This window comes from Cavia porcellus, unplaced genomic scaffold (assembly GCF_034190915.1).
Source record: "Cavia porcellus strain 051 isolate PalLab524CR breed Dunkin Hartley unplaced genomic scaffold, mCavPor4.1 scaffold_40, whole genome shotgun sequence".
In the NCBI taxonomy this organism is placed as follows: domain Eukaryota; kingdom Metazoa; phylum Chordata; class Mammalia; order Rodentia; family Caviidae; genus Cavia; species Cavia porcellus.
Window position 1 is genome coordinate 5229465 of NW_026947523.1, and position 22114 is coordinate 5251578.

Consider the following 22114-nt stretch of genomic DNA (forward strand, 5'->3'; position numbering starts at 1 on the left):
TCCAACGGCAGCTCTGAGTTGCTGGCTGCCTTTTCTGCATGGTATGATCTATTGATTTTTTTTTTGTCTTTTTCATTTTTATCGGTACCAGGGATCGAACTCACAACTGCCTGCTTGCAAGGCAGGCGCTTATGCCGCTGAGCTAAATCCCCAGACCCTGCATGGTATGATCTAAATTGGGGGGCAGTAGTCAGCACTTCGCCACAGTGGGGTGCAGGAAGCCCAGGCCAGGTCTTGGGGCAGGAGCGTGACAACAGCCAACCTCAGGGATGCAGGAGGTGACAGCGGTGGGCTCTTTACAGAGGGTCTTGTGGTGGCTCAGAGGCAGGGAGGTCCAGTGTCCAGGGTGCCCACGAGCCTGCACTACCTCACAGAAGCTGGCAGCGGCAGCCAGCGCTGCTCAGCTGGTTCCTTCTCCAGTTGCTTGAACAGCTTAACAGTGGCTTTTAAATCTGTCTTTCTATTGCATTTTTTTTTCTTACTGACTTGTGAAAATTCTTTGTATATTATTCTTTCTATCTTCAAGAACCCAGGGTCTTGGTAGCCTTAAATTTTTTTTTTTAAGTTTTTAAAAAAATTGCCAGGAGTGGTAGCACACATAGTGTAATTCCAACACTTGGGAGGCTGAGGCAGGAGGATCACCAAAAGTTCAGAACTAACCTGGGCTACATAGTGAATTCAAGGTCATCCTGGACTACATGAGGAGTCGGTGTCTCAAAAATAAAAAAAGAAAATTAGATTTACAGTCAGTTCCAATGGCACATGCTTGTAATCCTAGCACTCAAGGAAGCTGAGGCAGAAAGACTGTCGGCCTTGAAGAATACTGTACCAAGGAGGTGACCTTTGTGTGGGCCACCTATTGATTAGCACACGCTCAGCGGGACACTCCTGTTATCCTACAGTAATTTAGAGGTAGGTGGATTTACAGCCCCAATTTTCCGTCTGGAAGCCGAGCCACAGTGCAGGTAAGCAGCGGAGTAATCATTATCCCGCTCGCCTTCCCGTTTTTAGGCTGAATCCCGCGTCCTAGAGCCTGCTGTCTCTTTTCTGGGTCCTGGAAGTTGCGAGGGGAGAAGACCTTGGGTTTCTTGACGCCTTGGCACCCTGCAGCCAGCCACAGGGACCCGGAGTTAGAGAAAAGCCAGGAAGCCCTGACCCCGGAACTAGTCGGCCTTAGCGTCCACGGTTGCCAGGGCAGCGCCCCGGAAGTAGAGCGCCAGTGACGGGCCAGTCGGCCAGGCTGTGGGCGGTGTCTTCCCGCGAGCATCTTGAGTGGGGCTGGAGGCGGGCCTGGGACGCGGTGCGGAGCTGCCTTCCACGGAGGCCACAGGTGAGGCCCAGTCACCGCGGTCGCCGTCTCCTGGGCGCCGAGGGTGTGGCCGCGCATACCTGCGCGCGTTCGCGTGCGCATGCGCGAGCCGGTGTGTGCTGCTGGTCTAAGCTGTTGCCTCCGGTGCAGTTTACATGCTGCTCTCCGGATCCGCGTTCTCCGCGGCCACTGTTATCTGTTTCCTCTGGGATTCTGCTCGCGTCGTCCGATTATTGTAATTGCATGATTAGTTACCCCTGGCTTCGTTCCTAGACTTTCACAACCCTCCGCAGCCCGTGCTGTTTCTGTTGGCTTTTTCTGCAGGGAACGCTGTACCGGTAGGGAGGACTCCGGTAGGAGAGCGGAGCCGTGGATTCCCTCCCTGTTCATTTTTCTCTGGGTGACTGGACCAGGGGCGGGCTGGATTTGTCATGCACTGCCCAGGAGCCAGATCAGCAGGGACAAATCCTAAAGCCAAAGTTTCTGGGCATTGTGAGACGGTTTGCAGTTTGCAAAGCAGGTTCTTTGTTCAGGAAACACTTGGTGGGTGCATCATGAGGCTGGCTTGAGGTGCCTGCTCAGTACCCCAGGAATGACAGACGCGGGCAAACAGTCACTGTGCGGCAGGGCGCTGTCTTGCAGAGAGGGTGTGAGAGGGACAGGGATAGTAGGGCTGTGAGTGAACGGGCTTCACCCTTGGGGAGCCTCCAGGCACACTGTTATTTACTGTTTTCCTAAAGATCGCTGGGTTTGTCCTTTTTAGAGAAAGCTAGTTGGGAACAATCCAGAGGTCAGGGAATCCTGGCCTAGTTGGGACTTCATTGAGAGTGACAGTGATCAGTGATAGCGGTGGTGCACGGCTGTGAACCCAGCACTGTGGGAGGCTGAGGCAGGAGGATGGCAAGTTCATACCCAGCCTGGGCAACTTAGCAAACTGGGGTGTGTGTTGGCTTTGTTTTGTTGTGTTGTGTCGTGAGACAGGGTCTCGCTGTGTAGTTCAGGCTGGTCTTGAGACTCATGGGGGTCCTCCTGCCCAGCCTCTGGAGGACTGGAAATTACAGGTGTGGCCATCACTCCCAGCTAGGGCTCCTATTTTCTTAGGCCAGACCCAGGGGAGGGTGGGTCTCAGGAGTGTGCATCCTCTTTTCCTTCTTGCTGTCTCTGGGAAGTCACCATCTTGGCTGGGGACGGTGATTCCTGCAGGACATGACTGTCCTCCTTTTTATCCTGGAGGCCTGGACCTTGCCCACTCATTGGTTATCACAGTTGTACTTGTTGGCTCCTATGCAGGGAGAATTCACTTATTTATTTTTAAAAAGTCATCAAATATTTATCAAGCACCTGCCGCTGCTGCCAGCCGTAGCTCTGGGTTCTGGGATTCAGCTGGAGGGAGGACAGAGCCAAGTCCCTTTTCTCATGGAGCCCGTGTGTCTAGCATGAGGACACGGAGCCAGGTCAGGTCTCTTCCGCTTCAGTTTTGTTTTGAGACAGGGTCTTGCTGTGTAGCTCAGGCTGGCCTTTAGCTCACTATGTAGCCTGGGCTGCCTTCTAATACTCAGCAATCCTCCTGCCTCCACTCACCCTCCTGGGTGCTGGATTACAGACATGCTTCGTCCTCTCTTATAAGGTCAGCAGTGCATTATGGGACCTCACCCTCCTGACATCACCTAATCCTCATCCCCTCGCAAACATGCCACCTCCAGATGCCATCAATGTGTGGATTTGGGGATGAGAGCTTTTGGGGGCCACACTGAACCATCGTAGAGCCCCGCACTCCCCCTGGAAAGCAGCGTCATGTGGGGCTGGAGCCCGGGAATGTGGTCAATCAGAATCATTTGTCTCAGCCAGGATGGGTGCAGAGACAGTGCACTGCCTGGCATGGGTGAGCGAGGCCCTGGGTGTCACCCCAGTGCTGGTGGGGAGACCCATGTTGCAGCAAAGGAAGATGAGAAAATGGTCCCCGTGCAGCCTGTCACAGAAGATGCTGCCCCTCAGCATCCTGGCCACGTCTGTGGCACTGTCAGGTCCCTCAGGGCCTGTGCCGCTCATCCCTGTTCCTTCTGTGTCAGGCGAGACCCCGAGCTGGCGTCGGTGAAATCGAAGGCGACGTGGGCGGCCTGGTGCTCAGGAGGACCTATGGTGAGTGTGGCCTGGGCGCTCTGCCAGTGACTGTGCTGTGGGGCGGTGGGGACTCAGGGAGGGCACCCCACATTTGACAGAGAGACTGCTCTTCTCGGGCTCCCCTTCCCACTGGGCAAACTGAGGATGAGGCTATTTGTCCCACAATGATCAGGACCGTACCAGGGACTTTCCTTTGGCTGGGACAAAATACCCCACAGCCACAGTGTAGGAGAGGAGGTTTAATTGGCTCACGGTTTCAGAGAACCCAGTCCATGGTGGCTGCTCCCAGACAGGAGCAGCAGGCGGAGGAGTCAGGGGGAGCAGAGCAGCTCTATTCGTGACAGCAAGAAACAGAACAGTGACAGAAAGAGACGCCCTCTGGTGGCTGCTCCTGGGACCAGCACCGCCAGCTGGGGGTGAACCCACTGTACCTGGTGACCCAGTCACCCCCTAGGAGTCTCAAGCTTGTGGCAATCCTCCTGCCTCGGCCTCCTAGGTGCTGGGATTACGGGCAGTCACCGCCATGCCCAGCTTCCAGGACTCTCCTAATCCAAATGGAATTTTAAGCCCCTGGGGTGCCGTCTCATCCAACTGTGCTGCCCTTACCTGGGGTCACTGCTCTGCCTCCCGCTGCTGCCCTAGGGTGAGACAGTGGCCAGCATAGGTCCCCCCATGAGTTAGTGCGAGGTTTGCCCTGCAGTGATCACATGGGTGTCACCCGGCAGGGGTAGGGGTTTCCCTGCAATCCTGGCTTTGCGGTTGGTCTGGGGTGGAGGTGGGGGGACAAGGGCTGTGGTCCAGGGCTGTGAGGCTAGTAAAATTAAATGGCAAAAATGTAAAGTCCCAGGTGGGTGTGGTGGCGCACCCTTGCAATCTCAGGCCTCTGGGAGGCTGCAGCAGGAGGGTTATGAGTTTGAGCACAATTTGGGGAACTTTGAGAACCTGTCTCAAAACTTAATTACCAAAATGGTTTGGCAAGGTGGCCCAGTGTGAGGCCCCAGCTTTATTCCCAGAACTGGCAAAAACACACACACACAAAGCACACTGCCCCACAGGCCTGAGGCGCAGAGAGCTTGCTTGGGTGTAGGATGTGAACCCATACCTGCTGGTGGCTGCTGGTGTAGTGATGACACTGTTCCCCATGAGATCGACTTGGATTATCCCTTCTGTTGACCCTGTGAGTGGACATCACTATCCTGCTCACGGCCACCTTCACAGAGGGAGGTGACAGGCTGAGGGGAGAGGGTGGCCCCTCACAGCAGGGTGGCTCTGGGTCCAGTGGGCTGCCGTGACTCTCACATGGGCTGTCGGCCACCGACCTCAGCCTCCCGGTCCGTGGAAGGAGAAGGTGCGGCCTGGCAGTAAGGGATGTCACCTCCCCTCCCCTTCCCTGGGATTGAACAAGAGCTGCTGCCCAGAGCTATACTCCAACCCTTTTGATTTTGAGACAGGGGCTCACTAGGTCATTAAATGCCCAGGTTGAGCTTAAACCTGCAATCCTCCTGCCTCAGCCTTCTGGATGCTGGGGTCACAGGCGTGGCCACCATGCCCGGCTCTGCAGGTATTGAGGAGGCCGCAGGTCTGAGAGCCTCGCGACTGTGTCTCGCAGGGTCATGGCGGGGAAGGTGAAGTGGGTGACCGACATCGAGAAGTCAGTGCTGATCAATAATTTCGAGAAGCGAGGATGGGTCCAAGTGACAGAGAGCGAGGACTGGAATTTTTACTGGTGAGTGCAGGAGCCTGATCTTGTGCTTGGGCAGAGCTTCCTGGTGAGCACTGCTGTCTGCTGTGTCCCTGGGGACGAGCCTGGCCGCCCTGGCTGTCGTGCTGATCTGGGGCACGTGCATGGTGTGCGCATGCGCGGTGGCCCCCCTAACTGGATGATTGACAGCCAGGATGGACTCAGTCCAGCCGTGGAAGAGCAGCTTGGGCACCCTTGTGACCTTTGTCTTTTTCCTTTTTTTTTTTATTGGTACTGGGGATCAAACTCACGACTGCCTGCTTGCAAGGCAGGCGCTTATGCCGCTGAACTAAACCTCCAGCCCCGTGACTTTTGTCTTAAGGCGTCCCCGGCCTGGCGTCCCAGTCCCCATCCCCCGCATTTAGTGCAGTCGTGGCGATGAAGCTCGGTTCTGCGATGATCCCGTTGTGTTCCGGTGGGGCTCGGCGGCGTATGAACGCAGCTGGCTCCTGGCTGTCTGGGAAGCGGGTTGGAAGTGAAGGGTATTTTCCCGTCAGACATCGTGGAAAGATCCTTCCATAGCACCCCTTAACTAACCTTTCCATAGTAAAAAAGGGGGGGCATCATTATGCACATAGCGTGCATCATCAATGTGCAGTCATTTTCCGAGGTTGGTCACCAAAAAGTTCCCAAATGTGCCAAGTTTACCAGAACAGCAGTGTCACACCGCACTCCCCTTCCAGGGGGCATGGTGGGCTCACAGGCAGGGAGGGAGGCAGGGCAAGGGGGAAGGAGGGGCCCCTTCCAGAGGAACTGGGGGGGGGGGCTCCCGGGGTCCACCCCCTACCACCCCCACCCCGCTGGCACCCGCTGCTGCCTCGCTGGGTCTCAGCCCTTTCGGAACTACACACTGGCCTAAGCCTGGCTGCTGTTCCTGGCTTTTCTTTAACGTTGTTCTTTTCTACCACGATGGTTTTTTTTACATTCCCTTCTAGCTTTGTGGGACCATTGATAGCAGAAATCATAACAATTATATAAAGCGCTGATCGAGATTACACCCACAGGGCTGGGGATTTAGCTCAGCGGCATAAGCGCCTGCCTTGCAAGCAGGCAGTCGTGACTTCGATCCCTGGTACCCGTAAAAAGGAAAAAGAAAAAAAAAAAAAAATTACACCCTCAGACACGGCATCTAGGCTCAGCCTGACGCTTATGGAGCTTAGGCTCGCTTTTATGTCAGGTTTGTCGACTGTATCAGTGATCACTGGGACCCAAGTCATTGAAGCATGACAGCGTCAGGACAGACTGCAGGCCACTGCGGTCCTCAGTCCCCACAGCCCCACAGCCTGTCTCACTGTGGCTGGCAGCCCCTGGCTCCTCTGGGGGTGCGAGGGTGCCAGGCCGGGCCCTGTAGGGTGCTGGACTCAGGTGCAGCCGGGCTTCCATTTCAGGATGAGTGTGCAGACCATCCGGAATGTGTTCAGTGTGGAAACTGGGTACCGGCTCTCAGACGATCAAATAGTCAATCATTTCCCCAACCACTACGAGCTCACCCGGAAGGACCTGATGGTAAAGAACATAAAGAGATACCGGAAGGAGCTGGAGAAGGAGGGGAGCCCCCTGGCCGAAAAGGACGAGAATGGAAAATACCTCTATCTGGGTCTGTGCCTTCGCCAGCCACGGTCTGGGCTGGGGCCATGGGTGGTCGCTGGCTCTTCAGGGGTCGGGTCAGTGGTGGCTGGAGTCCCCAGCTGCTGAGTAGGCAGGGGCTGAATTATATCAGCAGCCTCTCCGGCCTCAGTTTCTTCTTCTGCTAGGTGGGAGTGATAGCTCACAGCTTGCAGGGGGCAAAGAATGCATTCCCTGAGTTTTGCACATAGAGCGTGACAGAGCTTGTCACTTGTCAGCGTGTGCGAGACTCTAGCAGCACAAGTCCTTGTCACATTCAATGCTGAATTGAAGCTGAGGGGCTGGGCGTGGTGGTACACGCCTGTAATCCCAGCACTTGGGAGGCTGAGACGGGATAGCCATAAAGTTTGCAGCCAGCTTAGGCTATATAGTGAGACCCTGTGTCCAAAGAAAAATAAGGAGGGGCCAACGGGATGACACCAGAACCTAACGGGTAGTGGCGGTCGCAGCCTCCTGTCCTTGACTTCTGCTGGGCTTGCTCCTGGCCAGCACGGTGTGTCTCTGACCTCTCAGACTTTGTGCCGGTCACCTACATGCTGCCCGCTGACTACAACCTGTTTGTGGAGGAGTTCCGGAAGAACCCGTCCAGCACCTGGATCATGAAGCCGTGCGGCAAAGCCCAGGGCAAGGGCATCTTCCTCATCAACAGGCTCTCGCAGATCAAGAAGTGGTCCCGAGACAGCAAGACGTCCTCGTAAGTGCGGGGCTGCTGCAGGTGTGCGCTGGTGGTTCCCACCATCCCGGGAGGGCTCTGCAGACGTGGTTGCCCCTGGGGCCTGGGGGGGCACCCGAGCCACCAGGGGTCACAGGCACAGTGGTCGGGCGGCGAGGCCCATGCTGCCTGGGACCCAGGGCCCTGGGCTCCTGGCTGCAAATCCCAGCCCGACTCCCACTGCTTGAACCCTGTTTTCTGTTTTTAGCCCTTTGTGAGCTACATCCCCAGCCCCTTTTTTAAAGAAACTCTTAAAATTTGAGACCGGGTTTGGCTAAGCTGCTGTGCTATCCAGGCTGGGTTTGAACATTTGACCCTCCTGCCTCAGCCTCCCGAGGGCTGGGATTACAGGTGTGAGCCGCCACACCCGGCAGGGTAGTACTTTTGATATCGTGCCTTCTACCATCTAATCGCGACTGTGTGTGTGTGCAGGTTTGTGTCTCAGTCGACGAAAGAAGCCTACGTGATCTCGCTGTATATCAACAACCCGCTGCTCATCGGCGGCAGGAAGTTTGACCTGCGCCTCTACGTCCTGGTGTCCACCTACCGCCCGCTACGCTGCTACATGTGAGCGATCAGCTGGCAGGTCTCTTCTGGGGAGCTCCCAGGCGCCCCCGTGAGGCCTCATGATGTAATGCACCCACTCAGGCTCGGGTCAGGGCCTGGGGTGGACCCAGAGCCAGTGTCAGTCTGCCAAATAAGAGCGCAGCCTGGTGAGCGGGGGTTTTGGCTCCATGGCTCAGCAGCACAGCGCCTGCCTGGCAAGCGCAAGGTCGGGAGTTAGATCCGGTATCAAAGAAAAAAAAAAAAGGATGCATTGATTTCTAGAGCGGGAAGTGGTCTGGTTTCTTCCGAATCTTCTGAGCCTGACTGCCCCTCCGCCTAGGTATAAGCTTGGGTTCTGCCGGTTCTGCACCGTGAAGTACACGCCCAGCACCAGTGAGCTGGACAACATGTTCGTTCATCTCACCAACGTGGCCATCCAGAAGCATGGGGTGAGCATCGTCACTCGAGTGGGGACAAGTGGATGGCGCTGTGGGTTTCCTTTCTGTTCTTTTCAAGAAAGCACAGGGCAGCCGGGTGTGGTGTCTCACACCTGTAATCCCAGCACCCAGGAGGCTGAGGCAGGAGGTTTGCTTCAAGTTTGAGGCCAGTCTGGGCTCAAGAAAGAAAGAAAGGAAGGAAGGAAGGAAGGAAGGAGGGAGGAAGGAAGAGGAAAAAGGTAGCAGGGGATTTAGCTCAGTGAAAAAAGTGCCTGCCTGGCAATCACGAGTTCCTGAGTTCTATCTTTGGTACCAAAAAAAATTAAAAAGAGAGAGTGCATGGGGTAGGTACAGGCTTGATATCAACGGAGGTCCTCACCAAGGCCCTGCCCCAGAAGGGAGCGGGGCCCCCCGAGTGGCAGGTCTGGCTTCCCCAGGCCTGGGGTGAGCGAGGCATGGGCCCTGGGAGAAAGAAGTCTGCAGGTTGAGGCCCTGCCCAAGGGTTCTGGGGCCTTAGCTGGGTCTGCCCAGCTTGTGGGCCTCCGTTTCTCCACGGTGAAAGGAGTTCATAGTGTTACAGACGCCCCGCGACCTGAGGGGGGGCTGCGTCCCGACAAACACTCCTTGAGCTGAAGTACCGTAGGCGGAGGAGGGTTGGGTCCACCTGACTCGCCGGACACCGTAGCTGGGCTGTGTGCCCGCTGGCCTTTCCATTTGAGTTTCGTAGTGTTGAGGCTGGAAGATGCCCTGGACACATCCGCTGCCCCTGAGCCTCGCCCCCACCTGATACTGCATGTCCACTGTGCGCGTGTGGTGCCGGGACTGAACCCAGGGACTTCACCCCGAGCTGCACCCTCTGCCCTGTTTATGTTGAGACCAGGCCTCGCTAAGTCGCCCAAGGCTGGGCTCCGACTCAGGCTTCTCCTGCTTCAGCCTCCAGAGTGCTGGGATTCCAGATGTGCACCACCCCCCACCCCCACCCCCGTTTAGTGAAGTCTTTAATACAAACTGATGTTTTTTAGAAGGAATTCATTGCCTCTTTCCTTGTAGAGATATTTGCTTAAGATATAGTCTGTATTCCGAGCGGACTGGATTGTAGTTAGACTGTCTTGTTTGGGTTTGAGGCTCTCAAACAGAAGCAGTGAAAATGAGGCCCGACCCCCAAACCTCTTAGGTGTTTTCTAGCCCCGGCCTTCAAAGACGGGCCGTGTGATTTGTGGGATGGAGGAGGAGGGGAAGGCATCAGAGATCCTGGGCTGGGGCTTCTGCACCCCAGCTCAGGCGGCAGCCTGGGCCGGGGCAGCCCCAGAGCGGCTTCTCTCCCGCAGGTGGGATGGCTGGCTGTGGGGGGCTGTCGGAGGTGGCAAGTGCTGGTTTCACAGCCTGGCCCACGGCCTAGCTATCTCAGGCTGGTGCTCCAGGTGGCGGAGGAGAGATCAGCAAGCTTTCTGGGGCCACAGCGGGCGTTGGAGAAAGTGGCCAGCAGGGCTTGGGCCCCTAGGCCAGCTGTGCTGCACCCGCTATGAGGGCCATGGCGGGCACCAGGGGGCGCTGTGGAGCCAGGCGCCCTGCAGAGCTGTCCTGCCGGAGGCTGAACCAGGCAGCTCTGCAGAGGACTGGGTGTGGGCAGCAGGGGCCAGGGAGCTCCCTGGAGGGTCTCGGCCTAGAGTCCGTGGTCTTGCCGGGGCCACACTCCACAGCAGAGGCTAAAGGTTCAGTCACTTGTGAGAATATCCAGAGTTGACTGTTTGATTTATTTTTGCTGTCCTGGGGACCGACCCCAGGCCTCTGCATCAAGCTACATCTCCAACCTTTTCAAAATCTTTTGTTGATAATCCCAGCACTTGGGAGGCTGAGGCGGGAGGATCATTGCACGTTGGAGACCAACCTGGACTAAAATGAGCACAAGGCCAGCCTGAACTGCATAGCAAGACCCTGTCTCTAAAAAAAAGAAAAAAAATTTTTGTTGAGTCTCACAGCCACTAAGTTGCCCAGGCTGGCCCTGAGATCCTCCTGTCTCAGCCTCCCAGAGTGCTGGGATTGCCACTAGGATTGCCGCAGCCAGCCTCCCCAGGTGCCCAGCACCCTGGAGGCCCTCGGGGAGTGTCCCCCTGGGTGGCACCGCCCATTCTATTCCAGGAGGACTACAACCACATCCACGGCGGCAAGTGGACTGTGAGCAACCTGCGCCTCTACCTGGAGAGCACCCGCGGCAGGGAGGTGACCAGCAAGCTGTTCGACGAGATCCACTGGATCATCGTGCAGTCCCTGAAGGCCGTGGCGGTGAGTGGCTGCCGCGCTGACCGGAAGTGGCTGGATACCTACTTCCTGTCGTACCTTGTGGGAGTCTTCTGGGGGCTGAGGGAGTTTAAGAAGGAGCAGCCACAGGCCCTGGGTCTTCGGAGGTGCAGGGTCCCCCAGCACCATTATCCCAGCCCTTGGGAGGCTGAGGCAGGAAAATTGATGCAAATTTGAGACCAGCCTAGGCTACAAAAATAGCCCAAGGCCAGGACAACCAAAAATAATAAAAAAGTGGAGAGCAGGCTGTGTGGAGATGAGGTGTTAGAGGCCTCCTCACTTCTAGACATCTTAACTTTGCTGTTTCTTGGATATTTAGGGGTGAAAATACCCTTCCCCTGCTTCTCCAAGCTCAGACCTTACATCTGCTCGCTGGCCTGCGCTCTGCAGATGCCACAGGGAAAGTGGCCATGTGCCGGGCTGCTCCCAGGGTACACAGCGGGGGTCCCCAGGGCTCTCATCACCCCGTGACTTGTGAGGAAATAAACCCATGAAGGCGGGAACCCCAGAGCCATTGGAGGAAGGGGTTTCTGTCCCAGGCTGGGGGTGTCTTGTCTTCCCCCTGGATCTGTGGTCTCCCCAGGAGCCGAGTCCCTAACTTGTTCTCTTCCATGACAGTCACACTGCTGGGGACGCCTGTGCTGATGACCAGGGCTCTACTGAGCCTAATGGGGGACCCCAGCCCCCCCTCACTCGCCCCTTGCTGGTGGAGGAGCAGTTCAGGCTCTGAGCCCCGGGCTGAAGGGGAGGCGGGGGCACAGGAGACCGTGGTTGTGGGCACCCAAGTCGCTGACACTCGGGTCCCTCTCCCACAGCCGGTGATGAACAATGATAAGCACTGTTTCGAGTGCTATGGCTATGACATCATCATCGACGACAAGCTGAAGCCCTGGCTCATCGAGGTGACTTTGTGGGCCCCGCTGCATGGGGACGAGCAGGAGCTCGGAGGCGGTGTCCAGCTCTGTCGCTCTGCTGGCCGCTGAGCTGACCGCCAGCCCCGGCCCCAGGGAAGGCCATGTGTCCCTCTTCCCAGAGCTAGGCAGCTGGGACAGTGTGGTTTCAGAGTTTCCCAGCCAGTCCCTGATTCAGTCCTGCCCCGTCCTCCGGGGACATCATCCCCTGAGGGAGAGGAGCTCATGGACCCTGAGGCCTTGCCTGGCCACAGTGCACTGTCCAGGGACAGGGTGGCCTGTTCTTACTCCTCGGCCTCCAGGGTCATTTGGTTGTTCTGTTTTTATTTTTTTGTTTTTATTTGTACTGGGAATTGAATCCAGGGCACTGAACTACGTCCCCAGCCCCATCTATTTTTTCTTTCGAGATAGTCTTGAGAAATTGCCCAGGCTAAGTTCCAATTTGTGACCCTCCTGCCTCAGCCTCCCAGGGTGCTGGGTTACAGGCGTGCGTCACTACGCCCAGCTTTTCTTTTTTCTTGTTGAAACCATCATACTAAATTGCTGAGCTGCTAGAGGTTGGCTCAAACTTGCAGTCCTCCTGCCTCAACCTCCCAGAGCGCTGGAGTAGCAGGCATCCGCCACCACACCTGTCTATTTCTTCTTAACGCAGCAGCAAGTCTGTCTTTCAAGTTAGCTGTATGAGTGTCATTGCATTCACCGCGGGGAGCTGGTAGAGGCACTGACGCACCCTTGTTCACCTTACTTCCCTGTCCCGGCCTGCGGGCTGCGGTTCATCTTGACCTATTTAGGATGAGAATCACAGCGAGGCGCCCAGGGCAGCAGGGTGCTGAGATTGTTGGGCATCAGCTCCGCCCCCAGCAGCTCTGCCGCTGGAGCACCTCTCCTCCACCCGGGCCTGGGGCGTCAGGTGCCAGCCTGCCGTGGGAGCCCCAGGCCGCAGACCTATCCCGCACACATCACCTCTGAGCTGTGGGCACTGTGGCAGAGGCTTCCGGGGCCAGCTTCCCGCGTGCTGGACCAGCCCTCGCTGGACCTAAGTGCAGTTTTGCACTTAGCTAACAAGGACGCCATCTAGCATCCTTAAACCAGCCGGGCTGCAGAGCCAGGGCCCTCGGTCATCACGGCCTGGGACTCTGCGCCCAGCTCCTGGTTCTTAGCACAGAGCTGGTCACACAGCGTGGCGGTGCTCACCCATTAATCCCAGCCCGCAGGAGGCTGAAGCTGGAGGATCGCTGCGAGTTCGAAGCCAGCCGGGGCCACACTAATAGTGAGCTCAAGGCCAGCCTGAACTCCAGAGAGAGACCCTGTCTCAAAAGAAAAAAAAACTTCACGTGAAAGATGATAGCTTCATGGACGCGTGCGGCAGCCCGTGTTTCCCTCCCGCAGGTGAATGCGTCCCCGTCGCTCACCTCCAGCACGGCCAACGACCGCATCCTCAAGTACAACCTAATCAACGACACGCTCAACATCGCGGTCCCCAACGGCGAGATCCCGGACTGCAAGTGGAACAAGTCGCCCCCGAGGGAGGTGCTCGGCCATTACGAAATCCTGTAAGCTCGGGCGCCTGGCCGCCCTCTGGATCCCTGGCCTGCGGTGGCACTGCGTGGGCAGAGGCCTGAGCCACGGGTAGTCATGGCGCTCGCCAGCGCCCTCGCCCGGCGGCCGTGGGAACAGCAGAGGGGGCGGGGAGGCGCGTGGAGGACCCGCATCGGCTCCCCCTGCAGCAGCCGCAAGCCTCGGCTGCCCACCTGGCACCTTGTCAAGTGGGCACCGTGGTGCGGAGCCTAAAGGGGGAAATGGTTCCCAGCCGCCAAGGCCTCTGCTTCCTGAGCTTCGTTTCCAGAGGACGGCTCAGGGCCGGAGTGCACCAGCGGGGGGCTGGCCTGGGCAGCTAGGAGCTTGTGGGGTGTGGGGGGCCTCTGCTGCAAAACCAGAAAATCACCCCCATACTGCAGAGAGGAAGGGAAAAGGGAAGAAAAGAAGCCAGGTGGTGCCTGCCTGTAGTCTCAGCCCTGGAGAAGCTGAGGCAGGAGGATCGCTGTGAGTTCAAGGCCAGCCTGAACTACACAGGGGGAGGCTGTCTCAAAAACAAAACAAAACTAAATAAAGCACGGTGGTTAGAAGCCGCAGTGGTGTTGGCTGGACAGGAAGACAGGCCCCAGCCCTGCCTGTGTCCGTCGAGCCGTCCTCCCCTGCTCCTGCAGGTCACTGCGGACTCCTCACCCCACAGTGAGGGACCCTGGCCCCAGCAGTAGAGGTGCCTCTGACCAGAGGGGAGGAGCTGGAACCTGCATAGGGGACGCAGGACCACACGGGGCCTCTTGGGGCTCCCTGTGCCCGGCAGCCACGCTGCCCTTCCACAGCCTCAAAGCTAACCGGACCTGGGCAGCCGGCAGGCAGCTGGCCTGGTGGGCAGCCTGGCCCTCAGGGCCTGTGTGACTCGGTCAGAGCTGTCAGGGCCCTCCCTCTTCTGGCCGGCTCTCTGGGGTGGACTCTGGGGACATTTTTCCTTTTCCTTTTGGTGTTTTGGCGACCCTCCTGCCTCAGCCTCCGCAGTACTGGGATTATAGGAATGTGTCGCCACACCTGGTGGGAAGAGCATTGTTAGTGGTGTGAAACCGAAACCCCAAGTTTAGAACGGGCAGGTACCAGGTGCGACGTGCTGGCTTTGTGGGAGGCGACGACCTGTGGCAGCCGTGCCAGTGTGGTCCGGGGTACACTGCTGAGCTCCCACTCGGCCCCGTTCCCCTGGTCCCCCTGGAATGTGTGGCACCAGCTTCCTGTTCCTGTGAGCCCTGGGGAGCAGGCAGTGCCCCAAGGCTGCTGCATCCCAGCTGCACATTGGAGGTGTGCACCTCATTCCCAGAGCTGCACCTCATACCCTGGTGCAGGTGACGCCCCGCCAAGCTCGGGGACCTCAGGACAGGCACAGTGCAGCAGAAGGGCAGGGAAGGGTGCGACCTGCAGTGCCGTGACTGCCAGTCTGGGCCACCAGGCAGGGAGAGGGGTGCAGAGCTGTGTGCCTGGCCCTGGCCCCTCCCGGCAGGTCGCTGCTGGCCAGCTTGGGTGCTATGTGTGAAACTTCAGGAGACAGAGTCCCCACGCCCACCCACCCGAGGCTGCAGGGACTCTCACAGTTCCTCTGCATCCCTGCGGTGGCCTGTGACCCTGTCACCTGGGGAGGGGTCCACAGTAGCATCTTTGAGGGATCACTGAGTCTTGGCGGCCTCGGGGGTCCCGTGGGCTGTGGAAGCTGCCTGAGCTGGGCTGTAGCTGGGATGGGCAGAGACAGGACCCCAGGCCGGCCCAGGCCGCTTCCTGCTGACATCTTTGCCACCAGCTCTCAGCATGAGGCACCTGCTGGTGACCCTGGAGATCTTTGTTTGCAGGTACGACGAGGAGCTGGCCCAGGGGGACGGCGCCGAGCGGGAGCTCAGGAGTCGCCCCGGCCAGACACCAGGGCCCAAAGGGGGCCGCTCACGAGACACGGGGAGGACTGTCCTCACCACCTGGAAGTGACCACCCTGAAGTCTCTGACTGGAGCAACGCCGGAGCCAGCCCCGCTCCCTGTCGAATGCCTGCTGAGGCCATTTGGGAGATTCCTTTTGTCTAGTGCTTCTGCATTCCTGGGCTGTGTAAATAATAAAGACACTCATGTTTGGAAGGCTGAAGAGTCTTACTTTATCAGGGCCAAAAAGACAGACTGAAATGTATAAACTCAGTGTGATGGCACATGCCGGTAATCCCAGTGTTAGGGAGGCTGAGGCAGGAGGGTTGCTGTGAGTTCAAGGCCAGCCTGGGTTACATAGTGAGACCTTTTCTAAAAAAACCCAAAAAAAACGTGCTCCTGTGGAAGCCCATCCACTGGGGAAAAAAAGGACAGAAAAATTGTATAAAGTGAGCTCTTTTGCTGGAAGGTGACAACTGAGCCAGTGAGCCTGCTTTTTTATCAGATATTTGCACTTTTAAAAGTTTGCACTAAATTAAAAATAAGATAAGAAACAAGGCCGCTAGAAGTTAACAAGAAGCCAAGATGGCCCCAGGGCCAGGAGGAAAGTCAGCCACACCCGGGGGAGGCAGGGCAGGCAGCGCAGCGGCCCCTTTATTCCTGGGCCCTGCGGCATAACACAGTCACCCCCTCATCCACCCATCCACCCACCCTTTCATTCATTCACTGACATGGGGCGTTGCTATGGCGCCCAGGCCTGGCTCCATCTCCAGGAATCCAGCAGCAGTGCAGAGGGACAGGGGACAGTGTAGGTCACAGCAGCACAGGGTCTGGCCTTGCACTCACTAGGTAGCCCAGGCTGGCGTCAAATGCGTAGCGATCCTCCTGTCTCAGCCTTGAGTGCTGAGGCGCTTTCCCGCCCTGCTCCTCCGTGAGGTCCTTTGTCCCCTCTGGAGGGCAGGAAGAGGGTGGCGCCCACGCGGGGCTGCACTGTCAGCTTGCTGAAGTGGATGCTAGGCGCTCTGTCCCTGCTGAGAGGTCCTGGGTGACATCACGCTGCAGGCAGGTGTTTCCTCCGGACACTTCTGGGACACATGGAGAAGTGCAGGGCTGGTCACCTCGGGAATGTGGGCTGGGGACAGCGCTGCTCATCGCCCAGCTCAGGACCCCACGGCCCCCCTCTTTGTCAGCTTGTGACCCTTACCGCTGGATGCTTCTCGGGACAAACTTCATCACCGCCTGCTTCTTCTGTGCCACAGCCCCCGTGCCCTGACGGTCTCCTACATCCTCCTCTGCCGGGCCACTGCTGGCCTTGGCCTGAGCCCCCCATCGCAGGGAGCTACCCTCTCTTGGGGGGCTCTTTCCTTCCCATAACTGTCACTGAGCTATGTCCCCTGCCCTTACTCATTTTAAGGAGACGAGACACCTTAAATTGCCCGGCCTGGCTCAAACTAGAGATCCTCCTGCCTCAGCCTCTCAGAGCGCTGGGATTATAGACATGCCCCATTGTGCCTGGCTGCAGCAGGCTCTTTCTAATGTGACCATCCTGCCTCTGCATACTGTTGTCCTCCACTCACCCTGCTCTGTACCCTGTGCCCCACAGGAGACGCAGACGCCCATGTGGGCCATACCAGGCATCCGGGGACCCTCTCGGAGCAGCTTCGGCCCATTGATTTGCTTCCCGTTTCTCTCTTAGGAGCTGGCCTCACACAGGGAGGTGCTTTTATGGCTTTTCTGCTTTCTTCTGACTCAGTCATGATGCATCTCAAATGCTGTAAAGTGAAATACGGTGTCCTCTGGGAACACATTCTATTTTGGAAAATGAATTACTGCCTGACTCCAGAAGATAAAGACAAATAAAATTTTAAAAACAAAATGGGACGTGGTGTAATGGCACAATCCACTGTCTCAGCATTCTGGGAAGTGGAGCCAGGAGGATCATAAGTTTTCAACCTGGCCTGGACAACTTGGTAAAATTCTGTATCTTGAAATAAAAAAATAAAAAATGGGCTGGAAGTGTAGCTCAGTGCAGAGACCTCGGGTTCAATCCTTGTATTAAAAAAAAATTGCACTGAGAGTGGTGTGCATGCCTGTAATCCCAACATTCAGGAGGCTGAGGCAGGAGGGTCGCTGAGAGTTCAAGGTTGGCCTGGACTACACTATGTAGTGAGACCCAGTCCAAACAAAACAAAAACAAAAATCACAACAGAACCCTAGGTTCCATCCCCACTGAGGTGGGAGCCTGGCCTTCTTCCCTGCCTTCCCAAAGGGGCGTTCAGAGGAGAGCTGAGGGCTCCAGGGACAGTCACTGAGCAGGTGGCCACTCGGTGACAGCCAATGTGATGCACCTGTCACCCCCACAGCCTAGGCTCAGCCCCACCTGCTGGCCTTGTTGTGGGAAGATTCCCAAGCCAGCCTGATACAGGGGAAAGAAACTCCCAAGCCCCTAGATAAATGTCTGGTCCAAGTCCCTGTTCTCCAAAATCAAAGAATGAATTTTAGTAACAACGGAGGAGGTTGAGGAGCAGGAAATATGTATTGAGGCAAAGAAAGCTTCTGTCCGAGAGAGAGACAGAAGGTGTCCCGAGTGGGTTGCGGAGGTCCCTGCTTTTTCTAGGGACTTTTGTAGAGCAAAACCACAAGGTCAGGCGGGTCCAAGGTGGGAAAAATGGGAATTTGCAAGACAAACAGGCATGAGGTGGGACAGAACTATGGTCAACCAATAAGATTACGAGTGTAACCACGCAGGTAAGATTGATTAAATTGGGCTCCAATGGGGAGGCGAGTCTCTTAGCAAGCGGGCATAAATACAGAACAGGGCCTGTGGTGGGAGGGGTTAGGGTCCCGGGCTTCCTCAGCTCTCTATCACTTCAGGGTGATAGAGACCTGTTTAGAGTATCAGTCTTTAAGTTGTGGGCATATTTGTTTGATTTTTCTGTCTTGAGGTTTGGTCCACAGCAGGAGGCATCTGTCTCCTTCAAGGTCACAAGATATCTGGTCTCTGTCCTGGCTCCTAGGAGGGCCCTGTCTAACTGCCTGGAATATCTCTAAGTACCCAGCTGCCTAGAGCAGTACCAAAGCAAAAGGAAGACTTTGCCCTGAGGTGATAATAGGGCACCTTTAATCTTCCCACCTGCGGAGTGTAATTTCACAAAGCCAACAGCAGGGAGTTTACGAGAGCTCAGTTTATAGAGGATCTAGAACTGGGAGGTGCAAAGCCAGTTGGTTACACACTGAGTCCTATATTGCCGAGCAGGCTGGTGTGGGACAGATCTGTTGGGACAAAGGAATTGTTTGTCATGATCTAGAAACTCCGGGAACAAGGGGAGGGACCTCAGTGAGCACAGTTAGGGCACCACCGTGACACAGCAGCCTTCCGGGGAGGGGCCTGAATCAGCCCAGGGCGCCTTCAGGTGCAGCCGTCGCCTGCTGGGTGCTCACCAGAGCTTTGCAGCCGGGCTGCAGCCACCGTGGAGGTCAGCTGGACTTGGCGGCAGCATGGAGAGAGGCCTCTGACTGACCGTGAAATCCCTGTGTGTTTGCTGATTCATGAGTGAGCTCTTACACTGTGACTGCGCCCTTTTTCGGGCCTTCTCCACGCCTCTCCTCACCTCCTAATCCGTTCGGGACACAGGGCAGCTCGCTTCTGCCCCTGCACACTGCCCTCTGCCACCCGCCACCCCCACCTGTCTGGCCGCCTCCCCAGGGGCACACAGCCTGGCATCCCCCAGCCCTCCTGGAGCAGGGCCCCTGGGGAGGCGGCAGTACCCACTGGCCTGGCCGGCCCTGAACTCCAGCTGCAGGGTGGACCTAGTGGCTTCTTCCCAGTCCTGGGGAACACACCGTGGCCTTCACAGTGAGCGCCCCAGGCCTTGGTAAAGGATTCTCTCCTACATTTGGGACCTGCCTCCCCGCCCAGGGCTCACAGGGTGCAGCCAGATACCCGAGCTGAGGTAGCTGGGGACTCCGGGCATCACCCGCCCACCTGGTGCTGCCAGAGGAGTCACTGACTTACAGGTAACACCACCCGAAAGGCTCCCAGTGCTAGATTAAAACACAAAACAGAGACTCACCTGCTCCTGACTCAAGAGCTCAGGGGAGGGGAGAACCTTGGCACACACAGATCTGTCCTTCCTGGCGGGCCTGATGGTGCTCGCCTGTCATCCCAGCACTCAGGGAGGTTGAGGCAGGAGGATCACAAGTTCAGATCCACTCTAGTCAACATAGCAATAGCTAAGCCTCTCTGAACCTGGCCTCCTCCTCTGCCCCATAGAGATGTTGGCTGGCCTGCTGACCTCCCACAGCCACAGGAGGAAGGGAAGGGGTGGCCACAAAACAGCCACACCAGCTAGGTGCAGTGGCACAGGCCTGTAACCCCAGCACTCAGGAGGCTGAGGCAGGAGCGTACTGAGTTGAAAACCAGCCAGAAAAAACAAAGCACAAAAAATCCAGCCAGAGCTACATGGCAGGTTCAAGGCCAGCCTGGACTACATAACGAGACTGTCTCAAAACAAAAATTTTTAAAAGGCTGTAGAAATAAGCAGACAATGACATTTTCACATTATTGCTTCTGATAGATTTTTATGGCTTGTGCTGGGGTTTGACTCTCGTAACCATTCTTTATCTGGAGCAGTTTACACGGGTGTCTATACTCTTGACTGTTAGTGTTTGATTTAGAAGGCCTGAGAGACTGCAGATCCTCCAATGATACGCACTTTCCTGGCTCTTTACACATTTTTGTTTTTAGTAACTGGGGATTGAACTCATAACCTCTCGCTTACCATGCAAGTGCTTGGGCACTGAGCTAAATCCCCAGCCCTAGACCTTTTTCTGACCGAATCTATTTATCTACAGCGTGGAAATCCCACCCAGCTGCCTCCCATGGGCCAGGTTCTCATTGCTGTCCCCTTCTGGCAGCTGGGAGACACCCTGAGAGACGGTGTCAGCTGGCAAAGCCTGAGGACGCTCCTCTGCGGAACCTTCCTCCGCACCCATGGGTCCTTCTCCACGGGAGGCCACTGGGGGCTTTTTTTGCACCCGGCTTCCTGTGCTGTGGCTTTGTAGAAGACCTGCTCACTCTGCAGGGTAGGAAATGAATGCAAACACATAGAGCAGGGTTTGTTTTGGAAAAGTGGAATCCTTGAGATTCTTTAGGTTCTCCCCTCATTCTTGGGGGGTGTGTGGCGGGGGGTAACCAGGAATCAAACTCAGGCCTTTGCCTTGCCAGGCAGACACTGTGTCATTGAGCTATGTCCCTGGATTTTGTTTTCTTTCTTTGAAACAAGGTCTCACTAGGTAGTCCAGGCTAGCCTTGGCCATGAAGCAATGCTCCTGCCTTAGCCTCCCAAGTGCTGGGCTTACCGGCGTGTACCACCATGCCTGGCCCTTGCCTCATTCTGCATCCACTGTCTGTAATGGGGATAATCCTCAGGGCTAGGCAGATAAGAACCCTGCTAGTTAAGCCTGAGGTTCCCGGCGTGCGTGGAGCCAGGGAGGATGGATGAATGTATCTCTGGTTTAAGGAAATATCTTGCATTTCTTGCATTCCTTTTTTTTTTTTTTTTTAACTGGGGATCGAACTCCCGACCTTGGTCGTGCTTGCCAGGCAGGTGTTTATGCCATTGAGCTAAATCCCTGGCCCTCTTGCATTCCTTTTATAGAAAGGAAAGAAGGAAAGTCAGCATTTCTCTGGAGACATGTAGTAGAGAACTCAAACGTTTTTTGTGTTTTTTTTTGTCTTTTTCATTTTTATCGGTACCAAGGATCGAACTCACGACCGCCTGCTTGCAAGGCAGGTGCTTATGCCGCTGAGCTAAATCCCCAGCCCCGAGAACTCAAACGTTTGTACCCTTGAAATTTTTCTCTAGATTTTTCAGAAATTATTTCTTCCTCTTTTTTTTTTTTTTTTTTAATTTTCTTGACAGGTTCTCACTGTGTAGTGCACGTTGGCCTTGAGTGCACTGTGTAACCCCGGCTGGCCTGGAACTCGTGGTGATCCTCCTGCCTCATCTCCAGAGTCCTGGGATAATAGACACGAGCTGCCACTGCTGGCAGGGTCTTGCTTTTTAATCCACCCTGCAAGTCTGTGTCTTTTAGTTGGAGAGTTAAAACCATTTACATTTAGAATTGTCCTGTAAAAGGCTGTACTAATCTCTGTTATTCTGTTGGTTTTCTGTCTCATTCTTCCCTGCTTCTCCTTTGTTTATCCAGCCTTTCTTTTCTGTACATGAGATTCCTCTAAGTATCTCCTGCAATGCTGTTTTGATGGTCATGGATTGTTTTGGTTGAAGCCTGTCTTCCAATGCCTTTAGTTCGCCTTTGATTCTGAAGGTTAGTTTTGCTGGATACTACGAGCTAAGCATGGAGCTATTTTCTTTCAGGGCTTAAATACATTGTTTCAAGCCCTCCCACACTTACAGATTGTGCAGATAAACCTGCACTTATCCTATGGGTTTGCCCCTGTGGGTGACTTCTTTCTTCCTTGGAATTTTCAATGTTCTGTCCTTTTTTCCCTGAACTCTTGGCATTGAGCTGCCATAGGATGCCGAAGTTTCTTTTCTGGCCATGTCTGTTTGGACTCCTAAATCGTTCCTGTACCTGAATGTCCATGGCTTTCCTAAGACTTGGGAAGTTTTCTGCTACTGTTTTACTGAACAGATTTTCTACACCTTAGTCTGTACCTTGGTATCCTACTCTACACAAAAAATGTATGACCTTAATCTTATAACTGTGTCCCAGAAAAAAAATTTTTCTTTCTTTTCTTTTTTCTTTTTCATTTTGGGGGGCAGAGGAGAGCTTTTCAGACAAGGTTTCACTGTGCAGTTCAGGCAGGCTTTGAACTCACAGCAATCCTCCTGTCTCAGCCTCCCAAGCACTGGGATTACACCTGTGCACCACCACACCTGGCTTCTTTTCTCTATTAATGTCTGAATATTTAAAGTTTTAAGAAACTGCTAAATTTC

At 55.7% G+C, this 22114-nt stretch overlaps 1 protein-coding gene and 1 long non-coding RNA gene across 8 annotated transcripts; one reads left to right on the plus strand and one right to left on the minus strand.

Annotated features, from left to right (window-relative positions):
• The first annotated feature begins 1178 nt into the window (after positions 1-1178).
• Positions 1179-15368, plus strand: Ttll1 (TTL family tubulin polyglutamylase complex subunit L1). Of its 7 annotated transcripts, none has more exons than XM_013153181.3 (11): positions 1179-1330; positions 3379-3448; positions 5040-5156; positions 6560-6768; positions 7287-7491; positions 7942-8076; positions 8396-8504; positions 10632-10775; positions 11606-11692; positions 13091-13254; positions 15094-15368. In XM_013153181.3, exons 3-11 carry the CDS (start codon positions 5044-5046, stop codon positions 15221-15223), a joined length of 1296 nt encoding a protein of 431 aa, XP_013008635.1. In that variant the 5' UTR covers positions 1179-1330; positions 3379-3448; positions 5040-5043; the 3' UTR covers positions 15224-15368. The 7 variants fall into 7 exon arrangements, with proteins under 7 accessions (XP_013008635.1, XP_063099998.1, XP_013008637.1 ...); XM_063243928.1 differs by having other exon boundaries at positions 6560-6677; positions 7247-7491; XM_013153183.3 differs by having other exon boundaries at positions 6560-6677.
• On the minus strand, positions 15362-19434 carry LOC134474887 (uncharacterized). Its single transcript, XR_010045801.1, has 3 exons — positions 19226-19434; positions 16784-16924; positions 15362-16237 (listed from the first exon to the last, which is right to left on the minus strand). It is a non-coding gene; the product is annotated as an uncharacterized LOC134474887 (long non-coding RNA).
• Between the last annotated feature and the right edge of the window lie 2680 nt (positions 19435-22114).

What these genes read in the sequence shown, in the direction of transcription:
- Ttll1 (XM_013153181.3), top strand. Translation starts at nt 5,044, where the DNA reads ATGGCGGGGAAGGTGAAGTGGGTGACCGACATCGAGAAGTCAGTGCTG. An exon ending in CGCCCGCTACGCTGCTACAT is followed by an intron (nt 8,077 to 8,395) that starts GTGAGCGATCAG and finishes CCCTCCGCCTAG; the next exon opens with GTATAAGCTTGGGTTCTGCC. An exon ending in AGTCCCTGAAGGCCGTGGCG is followed by an intron (nt 10,776 to 11,605) that starts GTGAGTGGCTGC and finishes CCTCTCCCACAG; the next exon opens with CCGGTGATGAACAATGATAA.